At 43.2% G+C, this 15,000-nt stretch overlaps 1 protein-coding gene across 2 annotated transcripts in view; it reads right to left on the bottom strand.

Annotated features, from left to right (window-relative positions):
- Positions 1–15,000, bottom strand: part of LOC110502465 (filamin-C) — a 46,929-nt gene that overhangs the window by 21,102 nt on the left and 10,827 nt on the right. The window contains exons 4-20 of one of the 2 annotated variants that reach the window (XM_036960028.2): positions 13,412–13,568; positions 12,890–13,086; positions 12,506–12,668; positions 11,952–12,152; positions 11,592–11,726; positions 10,294–10,431; positions 9,402–9,528; positions 8,872–9,008; positions 8,475–8,668; positions 7,962–8,219; positions 7,615–7,738; positions 7,158–7,318; positions 6,628–7,009; positions 6,114–6,376; positions 5,659–5,937; positions 5,042–5,360; positions 1–131 (exon numbers count right to left, since the gene is read on the bottom strand). The exon at positions 1–131 is cut by the window's left edge and continues 43 nt beyond it. In XM_036960028.2, the coding sequence (XP_036815923.2) occupies positions 1–131; positions 5,042–5,360; positions 5,659–5,937; positions 6,114–6,376; positions 6,628–7,009; positions 7,158–7,318; positions 7,615–7,738; positions 7,962–8,219; positions 8,475–8,668; positions 8,872–9,008; positions 9,402–9,528; positions 10,294–10,431; positions 11,592–11,726; positions 11,952–12,152; positions 12,506–12,668; positions 12,890–13,086; positions 13,412–13,568 (3,366 nt within the window). The remainder of the gene's footprint in view (positions 132–5,041; positions 5,361–5,658; positions 5,938–6,113; positions 6,377–6,627; positions 7,010–7,157; positions 7,319–7,614; positions 7,739–7,961; positions 8,220–8,474; positions 8,669–8,871; positions 9,009–9,401; positions 9,529–10,293; positions 10,432–11,591; positions 11,727–11,951; positions 12,153–12,505; positions 12,669–12,889; positions 13,087–13,411; positions 13,569–15,000) is intronic. The other variant, XM_036960029.2, reaches the window with a different exon arrangement.

Genomic DNA, 15,000 nt, shown 5'->3' with positions numbered 1-15,000 from the left:
CTTGTCTGTGATGTAGGCGTCTGTGTTGGCGCCTGAAGGGTTGATGATGCGTGCTTTCACGTGGTCACCGCCAATCTTGGTCGTTTTACGGGCGTCCACGATGAAGTGGGTGGTGACCTCCTTGAGGACTCCTATAAACATGGATGACCGTAGGGAGAATGGTTAGCTACTGTAATTGTTAGCATGTAGTAGCCTTTGCAAGTGAATTATGGTAACCTTAGCTATAATGGTCTTGGCAATAGAAGCCTTTACCAGTAAGCTATAGTAACCTTAGCCTTTAGCTATAGTAACCTTGGCCTTTAGCTATAGTAACCTCAGCCTTTAGCTATAGTAACCTTAGCCTTTAGCTATAGTAACCTTAGCCTTTAGCTATAGTAACCTTGGCCTTTAGCTATAGTAACCTTAGCCTTAAGCTATAGTAACCTTAGCCTTTAGCTATAGTAACCTTGGCCTTTAGCTATAGTAACCTCAGCCTTTAGCTATAGTAACCTTAGCCTTTAGCTATAGTAACCTTGGCCTTTAGCTATAGTAACCTTAGCCTTAAGCTATAGTAACCTTAGCCTTTAGCTATAGTAACCTTAGCCTTTAGCTATAGTAACCTTAGCCTTAAGCTATAGTAACCTTAGCCTTTAGCTATAGTAACCTTAGCCTTTAGCTATAGTAACCTTAGCCTTTAGCTATAGTAACCTTAGCCTTTAGCTATAGTAACCTTAGCCTTTAGCTATAGTAACCTTAGCCTTTAGCTATAGTAACCTTAGCCTTTAGCTATAGTAACCTTAGCCTTTAGCTATAGTAACCAGCTGTTTAGCTGGTTAAACGAAGGTTAGTCATGTGTTGGCAAAAATGTATGTCCAAGTTGAGAAACCTTACCAGCAACACTGCCACACTGGTAGCCTATTGACTGGTAGTCTATTGACTGGTAGCCTATTGACTGGTAGTCCATTGACTGGTAGTCTATTGACTGGTAGTCTATGTAGCCTATTGACTGGTAGCCTATCCACTGGTAGTCTATTGACTGGTAGCCTATTGAGTGGTAGCCCATTCAAAGCCCATGTCAGATACTCCAGTGAGTGTAATTGAGTTGAGAAATAAAGTTGACATCATTAGAAGTTGTGTTTATTCTGTTGTTGCTAGCGATATTCAGAAAATAAAATAAATGCTTTATATATTTCCGGGGACCCCCGGTTAAATACCCCTGGTATGGTAGTCTTTATCTATAGTAGCATTATGCTTTAGCTATAGTAGTCTTTATCTGTAGTAGCATTATGCTTTAGCTTTAGCTATAGTAGTCTTTATCTGTAGTAACCTTATGCTTTAGCTTTAGCTATAGTAGTCTTTATCTGTAGTAGCATTAAGCTTTAGCTTTAGCTATAGTAGTCTTTATCTGTAGTAGCATTATGCTTTAGCTATAGCTATAGTAGTCTTTATCTATAGTAGCATTATGCTTTAGCTATAGCTATAGTAGTCTTTATCTATAGTAGCATTATGCTTTAGCTATAGCTATAGTAGTCTTTATCTATAGTAGCATTATGCTTTAGCTTTAGCTATAGTAGTCTTTATCTATAGTAGCATTATGCTTTAGCTATAGTAGTCTTTATCTGTAGTAGCATTATGCTTTAGCTATAGTAGTCTTTATCTATAGTAGCATTATGCTTTAGCTATAGTAGTCTTTATCTGTAGTAGCATTATGCTTTAGCTATAGCTATAGTAGTCTTTATCTATAGTAGCATTATGCTTTAGCTATAGCTATAGTAGTCTTTATCTATAGTAGCATTATGCTTTAGCTATAGCTATAGAAGTCTTTATCTATAGTAGCATTATGCTTTAGCTATAGTAGTCTTTATCTGTAGTAGCCTTATGCTTAGCTATAGTAGTCTTTATCTATAGTAGCATTATGCTTTAGCTATAGTAGTCTTTATCTGTAGTAGCCTTATGCTTAGCTATAGTAGTCTTTATCTATAGTAGCATTATGCTATAGCTATAGTAGTCTTTATCTATAGTAGCATTATGCTTTAGCTATAGTAGTCTTTATCTGTAGTAGCATTATGCTTTAGCTATAGTAGTCTTTATCTATAGTAGCATTATGCTTTAGCTATAGCTATAGTAGTCTTTATCTATAGTAGCATTATGCTTTAGCTATAGTAGTCTTTATCTGTAGTAGCATTATGCTTTAGCTATAGTAGTCTTTATCTGTAGTATCATTATGCTTTAGCTTTAGCTATAGTAGTCTTTATCTGTAGTAGCATTATGCTTTAGCTATAGCTATAGTTGTCTTTATCTATAGTAGCATTATGCTTTAGCTATAGTAGTCTTTATCTATAGTAGCATTATGCTTTAGCTATAGCTATAGTAGTCTTTATCTGTAGTAGCATTATGCTTTAGCTATAGCTATAGTAGTCTTTATCTATAGTAGCATTATGCTTTAGCTATAGCTATAGTAGTCTTTATCTATAGTAGCATTATGCTTTAGCTATAGCTATAGTAGTCTTTATCTGTAGTAGCATTATGCTTTAGCTTTAGCTATAGTAGTCTTTATCTGTAGTAGCATTATGCTTTAGCTATAGTAGTCTTTATCTATAGTAGCATTATGCTTTAGCTATAGCTATAGTAGTCTTTATCTGTAGTAACCTTATGCTTTAGCTATAGCTATAGTAGTCTTTACCTGTAGTAGCATTATGCTTTAGCTATAGCTATAGTAGTCTTTATCTATAGTAGCATTATGCTTTAGCTATAGCTATAGTAGTCTTTATCTGTAGTAGCATTATGCTTTAGCTTTAGCTATAGTAGTCTTTATCTATAGTAGCATTATGCTTTAGCTATAGTAGTCTTTATCTGTAGTAGCATTATGCTTTAGCTATAGCTATAGTAGTCTTTATCTGTAGTAGCATTATGCTTTAGCTTTAGCTATAGTAGTCTTTATCTATAGTAGCATTATGCTTTAGCTATAGTAGTCTTTATCTGTAGTAGCATTATGCTTTAGCTATAGTAGTCTTTATCTATAGTAGCATTATGCTTTAGCTATAGCTATAGTAGTCTTTATCTGTAGTATCATTATGCTTTAGCTTTAGCTATAGTAGTCTTTATCTATAGTAGCATTATGCTTTAGCTATAGTAGTCTTTATCTATAGTAGCATTATGCTTTAGCTATAGTAGTCTTTATCTGTAGTAGCATTATGCTTTAGCTATAGCTATAGTAGTCTTTATCTATAGTAGCATTATGCTTTAGCTATAGTAGTCTTTATCTATAGTAGCATTATGCTTTAGCTATAGTAGTCTTTATCTGTAGTAGCCTTATGCTTAGCTATAGTAGTCTTTATCTATAGTAGCATTATGCTATAGCTATAGTAGTCTTTATCTATATGAGCATTATGCTTTAGCTATAGTAGTCTTTATCTGTAGTAGCATTATGCTTTAGCTATAGTAGTCTTTATCTGTAGTAGCATTATGCTTTAGCTATAGTAGTCTTTATCTGTAGTAGCATTATGCTTTAGCTATAGCTATAGTAGTCTTTATCTATAGTAGCATTATGCTTTAGCTATAGTAGTCTTTATCTGTAGTAGCATTATGCTTTAGCTATAGTAGTCTTTATCTGTAGTAGCATTATGCTTTAGCTTTAGCTATAGTAGTCTTTATCTATAGTAGCATTATGCTTTAGCTATAGTAGTCTTTATCTGTAGTAGCATTATGCTTTAGCTTTAGCTATAGTAGTCTTTATCTATAGTAGCATTATGCTTTAGCTATAGCTATAGTAGTCTTTATCTGTAGTAGCATTATGCTTTAGCTATAGTAGTCTTTATCTGTAGTAGCATTATGCTTTAGCTTTAGCTATAGTAGTCTTTATCTATAGTAGCATTATGCTTTAGCTATAGTAGTCTTTATCTGTAGTAGCATTATGCTTTAGCTATAGCTATAGTAGTCTTTATCTATAGTAGCATTATGCTTTAGCTATAGCTATAGTAGTCTTTATCTGTAGTAGCATTATGCTTTAGCTATAGTAGTCTTTATCTGTAGTAGCATTATGCTTTAGCTTTAGCTATAGTAGTCTTTATCTATAGTAGCATTATGCTTTAGCTATAGTAGTCTTTATCTGTAGTAGCATTATGCTTTAGCTATAGCTATAGTAGTCTTTATCTATAGTAGCATTATGCTTTAGCTATAGCTATAGTAGTCTTTATCTATAGTAGCATTATGCTTTAGCTTTAGCTATAGTAGTCTTTATCTATAGTAGCATTATGCTTTAGCTATAGCTATAGTAGTCTTTATCTGTAGTAGCATTATGCTTTAGCTATAGCTATAGTAGTCTTTATCTGTAGTAGCATTATGCTTTAGCTATAGTAGTCTTTATCTGTAGTAGCATTATGCTTTAGCTATAGCTATAGTAGTCTTTATCTATAGTAGCATTATGCTTTAGCTATAGCTATAGTAGTCTTTATCTATAGTAGCATTATGCTTTAGCTATAGCTATAGTAGTCTTTATCTATAGTAGCATTATGCTTTAGCTTTAGCTATAGTAGTCTTTATCTATAGTAGCATTATGCTTTAGCTATAGTAGTCTTTACCTATAGTAGCATTATGCTTTAGCTATAGCTATAGTAGTCTTTATCTGTAGTAGCATTATGCTTTAGCTATAGCTATAGTAGTCTTTATCTATAGTAGCATTATGCTTTAGCTTTAGCTATAGTAGTCTTTATCTGTAGTAGCATTATGCTTTAGCTATAGCTATAGTAGTCTTTATCTATAGTAGCATTATGCTTTAGCTTTAGCTATAGTAGTCTTTATCTGTAGTAGCATTATGCTTTAGCTTTAGCTATAGTAGTCTTTATCTGTAGTAGCATTATGCTTTAGCTATAGTAGTCTTTATCTGTAGTAGCATTATGCTATAGCTATAGTAGTCTTTATCTGTAGTAGCATTATGCTTTAGCTATAGTAGTCTTTATCTGTAGTAGCATTATGCTTTAGCTATAGCTATAGTAGTTTTTGATATAGACTACTGTAATATGCATCAACAGAAGAACCACTCCATCCTACTCCCCCTCCTTACCTCTGGGCTCCACCCCTGGTCCATAGACCTGCACACCGCTGGTGTCCACAGCCGGCTCCACCTGGATGACCGCGGGGAACTTGGGTACAACATGACCCCCGTACTTGATGGTAATGGTGTGTGTGCCGTGGAAGGGTGGGATGTAGGTGACAGAGAAGGTCCCATCTGCAGTCTTCTGGATGTGGACCTCGGCCTGAGCCCCGGACTCAGAGACGATCTCAATGGTGAGTTCAGCCTCTCCAGCACTGGTGCAGTCCACTGTGAAGTAGGCTGGTTCCCCTGCCTTGGCCTTCTCCAGGCCAGGCCCACTGGCTGTTACCTGTAGGGTTAGGTTTAGGTTTAGGTTTAAGCTGTTAGGTTCAGGCTTAGGTTTATGTCCGGGTTTAGGTTCAGGTTTAGGTTTAAGTTAAGGTTTATTTGAACATCTTTGTACTTACTCAGAAACACACATACTATGTCAAATTTGATGTCCTACAATACTTATACTACAATACTTATACAATACTTAAGATATAAAGCATATAATGATCCTAAATACACGGGACAGTGTATCTGTAAATCATACACAACAAACAGGCCTATCAATAAATCAACAACTAGGCATATAGGAGGTGTACCTTGCTGGGGTCGAGACATGGCTTCACAGCTGCCTTGAAGGGAGACCCAGGGATGTGCTGCTCTCCAAACAGGATGTTGATGGCGTACTCTCCAGCCTCAGTGGGCAAGTAGAAAACTGAGCAAGTTCCGTCTCCGTTGTCCTGGCACTCAATCTTAGCCTCGCACGGCCCCTCCACCGTCAGGCCCAGCCCACCGGCGCCCGCTCCTTTGGTGTCGATGGCGAATGGAGCTGGTTTACCCACAATGCCTCCCTTCAGGCCTGGGCCATAAGCGCGCACCTGAGGGAGAGAGGAATGTCAGAACCGCTGGACTGCTACGCTTCAGTACAGCCGTCTGGCTGCTGACGTTAGCATGTAGGCTCACGTACTGCTTATGACTGTGTTATGCATGGGTTATGAACGTTTCATGAAGTTCTTATGTAGGCATCCTTCAAATGAAGTGTAACCCACTTTACCTTTGAAGGGTCGGCAGGCATCACTCCCTCCACTGCGAAGGGGGATCCAGGGACAGGGTTCCCATCGTAGCTGACGTCCACCTTGTAAGGCCCCTCCTCTGGGGGGATATACTTCACAGAGTGGGCGCCATTGGCCGCGTCTGACTCCAGCTTGCAGGGGATTGGTCGGCCGGAGGGTGAGGTCATCTTGACGGCTACCTCGCCCTGCCCACCAGCTCCCTTGGTGTCGATGGAGAACTCCTGGTCCTTGCCCACCTCTACTTCTATAAGACAACCACCACACGGACACATGTAAATCAACCGCCAACCATAAAATACGTTTACAGCTGTCCAGTCTCAGACAAGGCAATCAAAAATGTACTCCTCTGTACATGTCACAGCACAATTTTCATTCAATATTTACAATTGACTCCTCCAGGCAGTCATTGATGAGAAGAGAATCAAAGCAGAGCTGAATACAAGAAGTGGGTCCCTTCCAGCTTAGTTTATATTGTGTACAAAGTTGAGAACTTACTGGTGTCGAGTCCTGTCACCTTGACCTTTCCCAGATCTATAGGAGGAGCCACAGTAATATTGAAGGGGCTCTTGGGAATGGGGTCCCCTCCGTGGGTGACGGAGATGGTCATCTGGCCCTGTTGAACGGCGGTGTACTTGACGGTGTAGGAGTAGTCATGGTTGTCGATGATCTCAAAGTCTCTCACAGCTTCCCCCTTCAGGCCTGCTGCTGTGAACTGGACCTCAGGCTTGGCCTTGCCTGCTCCCTTGGTAAAGATGGTGAAGTGGGTCGGAGTACCCACCTCCACGCCTGTCTTGTTGAGTCCTGGGCCCTCAGCCCTCACTTTGCCAGCATCATGGGAAGGATCAACCTTAATTCTGAATGGACTGATGGGGATTTCCTGGAAAACAAATACAGGAATAGTTTTGTTGCTGTACACTTTTTTTTAGCAAAAACTCGAACACAGATGCCATTATTATAGCTGTGATGCTAAGCCACATAGTAACAGTAACCCTTCGACTGAAGGATTCTGGGTAATGTAGTTTTACCTGCTCAGCGAACAGCACCATGATGGTGTATTTCCCAGCGCCGGGCGGCGTGTACTTGACAGTGAAGGTGTCATTGTCGTTCTTGATGATGTCAAAGTCGATGTCAGCCTCGGCTGGGCCCACCACTCCTGGAGCACACTTGATCCCAATGCTAATGTCTCCTGTGGGAGGTCAATGGATCAACTTTCATTTCCTGTCTATATATGAAGAAATCTCATAATACTGTAGCCGTAGGAGCCATTCATTTCTGATCTTCTACAGCTGCAGGCACTAAAGTTAGGTTGGTATTAGCAAGAACAAGTGCAAGACAATGGTCAACTGCCTTCTCTATGGAAGAAATGGTTTTAATTGGATTCTAACAGGGTGAAAAGGTTCTACCTGGAAACCCTACAGGGTTCTTCTACAGGAACAAGCTGAAGAACCTTTTGAGTAGTATTTCCTATTCAGACACACGTACCTTGTCCAGCCTCGGCACAATCCACAGTGAAGTAGGTGGGCTCGTTTGCCTTGAGTCCTGTCTTCTCCACTCCTGGACCATACACCTTGACCTTGGCTGGGTGGCAGCCCTCTCCAACAATCACCTATACACACAGACACAGTACTTGACACACAGCGCTATGGTTGCTACCTAAAGTAGCCTTATCCGTTTCTAGTGGAGTGGCTGAGCTTACGTAACCGCCTCGTCTGTCTGAGACCTGAAGACTCCCCGTCCCTGACCTAATGCCTTTTAACTCAGCAGGCTAATGAAGTCTGGTAATGCACAGGAGATGTGGGTTCCAACCCCAGTGGGTCGGTCCTACTCACCCTGAAGGGACTGTTGGGCACGTTGACGTCTCCCCAGGTGATGATGATGGTGTGTTTGATGGGCTTGGTGGGGACGTACACACACAGGAAGGTGCCGTCTCCCTTGTCAGTGATCTTAATGTCGATGGTGACACCCTCTGTATCCTGGGCGTAGATCTTGAGGTGGCCGTTGCCAGCCTGGCGGGCATCGATGGTGAACTCTGCCGGTTTGTTTACAATGACCCCAGTGGGCGCCAGACCTGGACCGAAAGCTTTCACCTGCAGAGGAGACATATTTTATTATGTATTTATATGTATGTGTTAGTTTATTTGTTTGTTTATGCGTTAGTTAGTTTGTTTGTATTGGTTTATGCGTTAGTTAGTTTGCTTGTTTATGTGTTTGTTTATTTGTTTGCTTGTGTGTTAGTTTGTATTTTTGTGTGTGTTTATGTGTACATCAGTGTGTTTTCGTGTTTTATAAAGACTACTACTACTGGAAGGGCGGAGCTAGCTGGAGTGGTGGGTGGAGCTAACCTTCTCAGGGAAGCAGTCATTGGCTGCAGGCAGGATGTGGGCCATGAAGGGGCTGTCCTTGATGTCTTCGTCATCACAGATGACATGGACGGCGTAGTCACCTGGCTCAGTGGGCCAATAGCGGACATCGCAGGAGCCGTCACCCTTATCGTCACATTCTATCTTAGCCTGGGACGGACCCTCGATGGAGAAACCTAGAGAGAGGAGGGCGTATGAATAACTTTAGACTTTAGTCTCCTAATCAGTCAAGAGGCACCCAGTTAATGTCCCCTTGTTCACCTGTAAGAATACCAACTGAACTGGTGTCTTCAGAGAAGAAGCAGTGTACCTAATCCATTACTCTACTGGTTCAACTACATTACCCACAATGCCCCGGGGCCCTCATGTCCTGACTTACCCAGAGTTCCTACTTCGGTGCCGATGGCCTCGACCACGAAGTCAGCTGACTTGCCCACCTGGCCGGTCAGCAGCCCGGGGCCCCAAGCTCTCACCTTCTGAGGGCCAACCTCCTCACTCACCTCCACCTCGAAGGGACTGAGGGAGACACAGACACAACTTTTATTCAAGATAAAAACTGTAGTTTACACTTACATTTAGAAAATAGTCTTACCCTGATTCCAGATCAGTGCTAAGGTAAGTAAAAACTACCACAAATCCTAAGTAGTCTTCTATGAATTTGTCTGTGTTAAACTGAGTCAGGGTCTGTGTTAAACTGAGTCAGGGGCTGTGTTAAACTGAGTCAGGGGCTGTGTTAAACTGAGTCAGGGGCTGTGTTAAACTGAGTCAGGGGCTGTGTTAAACTGAGTCAGGGGCTGTGTTAAACTGAGTCAGGGGCTGTGTTAAACTGAGTCAACGGCTGTGTTAAACTGAGTCAGAGTCTGTGTTAAACTGAGTCAGGGGCTGGTTGGTGGATAGTATAATGCTCACCTGCGTGGGATGAGTTGTCCTCCCCAGGTGATGTTAACTGTGTATTTACCAGTCTGGACAGGGAGATATTCACACTCATAGACACCATCACCAATATCCTTAACTTTCACTGGTGCCTCTGCTCCACCTGAGAGGAGAAGCACAGTATGATTAATAACAGGACCTTGTTGTAGTCTCTGATACAGCCTCTGATGCACATCACAAATCCATGACCCATTAAACTATAGAGGGAACAAACAAAGAGGAAGTCAAAGTATTTACATTGAAAGATTCAAGAGAAGATCAGCAAGTTGTATGAAGAGAGAGTTCCCAGAGAGAGATGATTGAGGATAATAAAATAGTAAAGGAGAAAGGAGGAGAGAGAGAAAGAAGGAGAGAGAAGAGAGAAAGGAGGAAAGAGAAAGGAGGAGAGGGAAAGAAGCAGAGAGAAGAGAGAAAGGAGGAGAGAGAAAGGAGGAGAGGGAGAAGAGAGAAAGGAGGAGAGAGAGGGGAGGAGAGAGAGAAGAGAGAAAGGAGGAGAGAGAGGAGAGGAGAGAGAGAAGAGAGAAAGGAGGAGAGAGAAAGGAGGAGAGAAAGGAGGAGAGAGAGAAAGGAGGAGAGGGAGAAGAGAGAAAGGAGGAGAGAGAAAGGAGGAGAGGGAGAAGAGAGAAAGGAGGAGAGAAAGGAGGAGAGAAAGGAGGAGAGAAAGGAGGAGAGAGAGAAAGGAGGAGAGGGAGAAGAGAGAAAGGAGGAGAGAGAGGTGAGGAGAGAGAAAAGAGAGAAAGCAGGAGAGAGAAAGGAGGAGAGAGAAGAGGGAAATCAGGAGAGAGAAAGGAGGAGAGAGAGGGGAGGAGAGAGAGAAGAGCGAAATGAGGAGAGAGAAAGGAGGAGAGAGAGGAGAGTGCTGACTCACTTGGTCCAGTCACGGAGACTTTGAGCTCTCCGCTGCCGGCTCCCTTGGTGAAGACCTTGAAGTCTGCCACCTCCTTCACCCTCACCCCCTTAGGCTGGAGGCCTCGGCCCGTGGCACGACACGCGTTGGCATTGATGGCTGGAGAGGGAGAGAGAGGCGTGGTTAAGGACAGTGGAACATAGACTGGCCTAACAGTATGGGACCTATTGATAGATTTGTACATTGTACATTGTTACAACACTGTATATATACATAATATGACATTTGTAATGTCTTTATTATTTTGACATTTCTGTATGTGTAATGTTTACTGTTAATTTTTATTGTTTATTTCACTTTTGTATATTATCTACCTCACTTGCTTTGGCAATGTTAACACATTTCCCATGCCAATAAAGCCCCTAGAATTGAATTTAATGGATAGATAGATAGATAGATAGATAGATAGATAGATAGATAGACAGACAGACAGACAGACAGACAGACAGACAGAGAGACAGACAGACAGACAGACAGACAGACAGACAGACAGACAGACAGACAGACAGACAGACAGACAGACAGACAGACAGACAGATAGATAGATAGATATACAGATAGATATACAGATAGATAGACATTCCCATACGGTATAACGCCATATGCAAACAAGATGCTGCAAAGAATGCCTTCTTGAAGGACACAGAACATCATCAGTCAATCAATTCCCATAGGATGCCAGCTATGAACACAATGCAGCAGAGGAGGACTAGCACAGTGCTGAATGTAGGAGGGTCACGCCGTATAATACACACTCATGTAATGGTCGCAGCATAAAAACATGAATGGCGATTCCAGGCATCAACTGACAAAATGACATTTCACCGAAGCGCTGATTGCGGGCTTGGCTACGCTCATTAGTTTGAAGCAATCAAACCTATGAATGCTAACCCAAGATCAAGGAATCACAGCAAGCGATAAACATTTGACACTGCATTTTTGTAATGCAATCTGTGAAGCACTGTCTCACAAAGACTGAAATAACTTTGCTGGATAGTTTCTGACTACAACGTTCACTTTGCTACAAAAGAGGGCTAGAAATATCAGTCTCCAACATCAAGCTGCCACAGGCGAGGCGGCAGGAGCCCAAGCAAGGCACTCAGATGGTATAGCATTGCCCCCGTCACAGGAAGCAAACAGGGCACCTGCAAGGCATAGGGCAAATGGCATAGAGTATAGTGCACAGGGACGCTGGGGCACGGCTAGCATATCAGCGGGCAAAACGGGCGCAGGCGTCCACCTGGAGGGCCCATACTAACTTGGTCGACCCTTTTTGCCTTTGGGGGTAGGGACACCCCCTTTCTTGCCCGCTGGCTCCTTCCCCCCCCCGGGAGAGGTGAAGGAAGACTGGGGGATAATCTGGACTGGAGGAAGACCCACCATAGAGGGAGGAGCTACAAATCACAGACAGGATGTTCATTTAACTTTAACATAGTACACTAAACTGGTCTCGGTCGTCGTGACAACCTGTTAGTACCGCCGTGGGATCGAGATAGCTGTAGACTGTGGAACTAGAGAGTGACAGATCGACAACGGAACGACACAATTTTACAACAGTGATTTTTGTAGTGACAGTTGGTGATAGTTAGTGACAGTTGGTTAGCTCAGTGCTAACTCACCCTCTGCGATTTGAACTTTGAAGGGGCTCTTGGGGATCTCCTGACCCGCGAACAGGATGTGGATGGTGTGGGGGCCCTCCAACATGGGCCGGTAGGTGCAACGGAAAACACTGTCCCCTTTGTTTTCCAAAATCAGTTCCACTGTGTCTTTCTTCCCCTCAGGGTCCACGACGACAACGCTCACATCACCATTACCAGCACCTGTACAAGACAACAGGAAGACACCAATCAAAATGCTGTTGATCAACCATGTGATCAAAACAAGGAAACATGCATGGACATTGTTGTGGGCCCTCGGAGTAAATGCATAGCCGCAGGAAGTTGTTTGGGGGGGTATAAGAAATGTTGCCGGCGCTACAGATATCGGTCTGCTAATACAGGACTAGTAAAGGCCCTGTACACTACAACAGAAATATGTCAATAATTCAGGGGTTGCTGTAGCATCCTCAGTAAATGTTTGGATTCCCTTCTAGTGTCTCCAGTTTTGTCCAGCAACTGATCTGATCAGTGTTACTGTGTTTCTTGTCCAACATTGTTGACTTCCCGCTCCTTACCTGCGGTGTAGATGTCGAAATAGGTGGGTTTGTTGGCCACGTTGCCGGTAGGTTCCAGCCCTGGTCCTCTGGCCTGGACCTTGTTGGGATCGCCCATGGCCTTGGCAACGTTCACTGTGTAGGGACTCTTGTCAATGTCCTGCCCTGCAAACAGCACTTTTACCTGAGGAGGGGGGGGGGGGGGGGGGGGGGGGGGCGTTCAAATGTTCCTGTGAGTTTCCAATGCTCTAGTGGTACATTGTGACGATGAGATGTGTAGATTGTAAAATAAAGACAAGTAAAGGCAAGTAAAAATAAGTAGAGTAATGTACAGTTTTACTAAAGTAACGTAAAGAATACATAACATCAATCTACACGGGACATTGATGGCAGCCGTTTGTTTACCTTGTGGACACCCTCAACCTTGGGTACATAAGTGACAGTGTAGGTCCTGTTTTTGTCATTGTTGAAGACCACCGTAGCCTCCTCAGTGTGTCCCTCGGGATCGGTCACATAGACCAGCACCTCGGCCTGACCTGCCTGCAGAGTCTCCACTGTGAACACTGCTGGCTTCAGAACCATGTTTCCGTGGGAATCAATACCTACGGGGAGGGAGTGGCAGATGGCGAGTTAGATATGTTTGAGTCTATGTGTATAAAACAATAAATTATGCTTATCAGTTGCTTGGGTTGCAAATACCCCAGAAATATTCTAAAAGTGCCTGGCCGTTCATAACCCAAACAATGCCATGGTTCTGAAATCCTGGAGGGAAGTTTCCTTCCCTGCTTATTGCCTCCTGATTCCCGAGAATCATGCAACCGAGATTCCTCAGAAACATGGGGATTTTGAGAATGTTTCCGGGAATTTCTCAACCCAAGTCCTGATTCAACTACACTGTTCATGGTTTCTATCTCAGTGAGCACCCACCAGGTCCGTATGCCTTGGCCTTGTTGGGGTACAGCTGAACGCCTTTAGGTTTGAGGGGAGCGCCAGGCTTCAGCTTAGCCTTGGGGAACTGGGACAGGTAGGTCATCACTGAGTGTTCATCCACATCCGGATCGACAATCTCCTCAGGGGCGATCACCTAGGCAACAAGCAGAGGGTGTAAGGTTAATACTGTACAACCACACTTGTCTAACTTGACTTAAACCCATTTGCTCCTTGGGGAACAGAGTTCATAGCACAACTGTTTTCAGACAGACAGGGAGACAGACATACAGGGAGGGAGACAGACAGACAGGGAGGGAGACAGACAGGGAGGGAGGGAGACAGACCGACAGAGACAGGGAGACAGACAGACAGGGAGGGAGACAGATCGACAGACAGACAGGGAGACAGACAGACCGACAGGGAGACAGACAGACAGGGAGGGAGACAGACCGACAGGGAGACAGACAGACAGGGAGACAGACAGACCGACAGGGAGACAGACAGACAGGGAGACAGACAGACCGACAGGGAGACAGACAGACAGACAGACAGGGAGACAGACCGACAGGGAGACAAGGAGTCGGACCGAAAGGGAGAGAGACAGACAGGGAGACAGACAGACCGACAGGGAGACAGACAGACAGGGAGGGAGACAGACCGACAGGGAGACAAGGAGTCGGACCGAAAGGGAGAGAGACAGACAGGGAGACAGACAGGCCGACAGGGAGACAGCAGGGAGACAGACAGACCGACAGGGAGACAGACATGGAGGGAGGGAGACAGAAAGACAGGGAGACAGACATGTACTTATTTGTTCTGTATACCAATGTGAAGGCACATTGCCTAGATACTATTTATAATGTATTTATAATCTATTCTATATAATTGTCTCTCTCCTCTTCCTTCTCCCTCCTTCCCTCTGCCATGTTGGTAGTATCAGTCTGGTGTAAAGCTGTCTGTCTATATTTAACCCTGGTACAGCAGGACTGCGGCCTCAGTAAGCCATGCAGTCAGGGGATTTAGCCCTGAGCCAAGCCCTCTCCCACACCTCATCTACAGCCCATGGTACAGCCCTCAGCCTGGGGAGAATTCAGACCCCTAGGCCTGGGAATCCATGGCACACACTCTGCTCAATATTCACCGTAAGGCTATGTATGCCATGTCACTAATGGTCCTTCTTAACCCAGACTATGTACGCTGTGTCAGATAAACAAGTAGAGAAACACTCACACAAATAGTACAGCTCACAGATTCTGTTTCAGAAGAGAATCTAACAAATCTACACTTTAGAGAAATTAGCAAATCTATACCTTAGAGAATCTAGCAAATCTATACCTGAGAGAATCTAGCAAATCTATACCTGAGAGAATCTAGCAAATCTATACCTTAGATAATCTAGCAAATCTATACCTTAGAGAATCTAGCAAATCTACACCTGAGAGAATCTAGCAAATCTACACCTGAGAGAATCTAGCAAATCTACACCTTAGAGAAACTAACAAATCTACACCTTATCATCTTAGTATTGAATGTGCATCTAAACACTCCAACAAACACATCTAGTTAAAGTGTTCACTGAATAACAA

Source organism: Oncorhynchus mykiss, chromosome 2, assembly GCF_057628025.1.
Source record: "Oncorhynchus mykiss isolate SJ-2025 chromosome 2, ASM5762802v1, whole genome shotgun sequence".
Taxonomy (NCBI): domain Eukaryota; kingdom Metazoa; phylum Chordata; class Actinopteri; order Salmoniformes; family Salmonidae; genus Oncorhynchus; species Oncorhynchus mykiss.
Note: the sequence above shows the minus strand (reverse complement) of the source record. Positions and strands in the feature narration are given on the sequence as shown.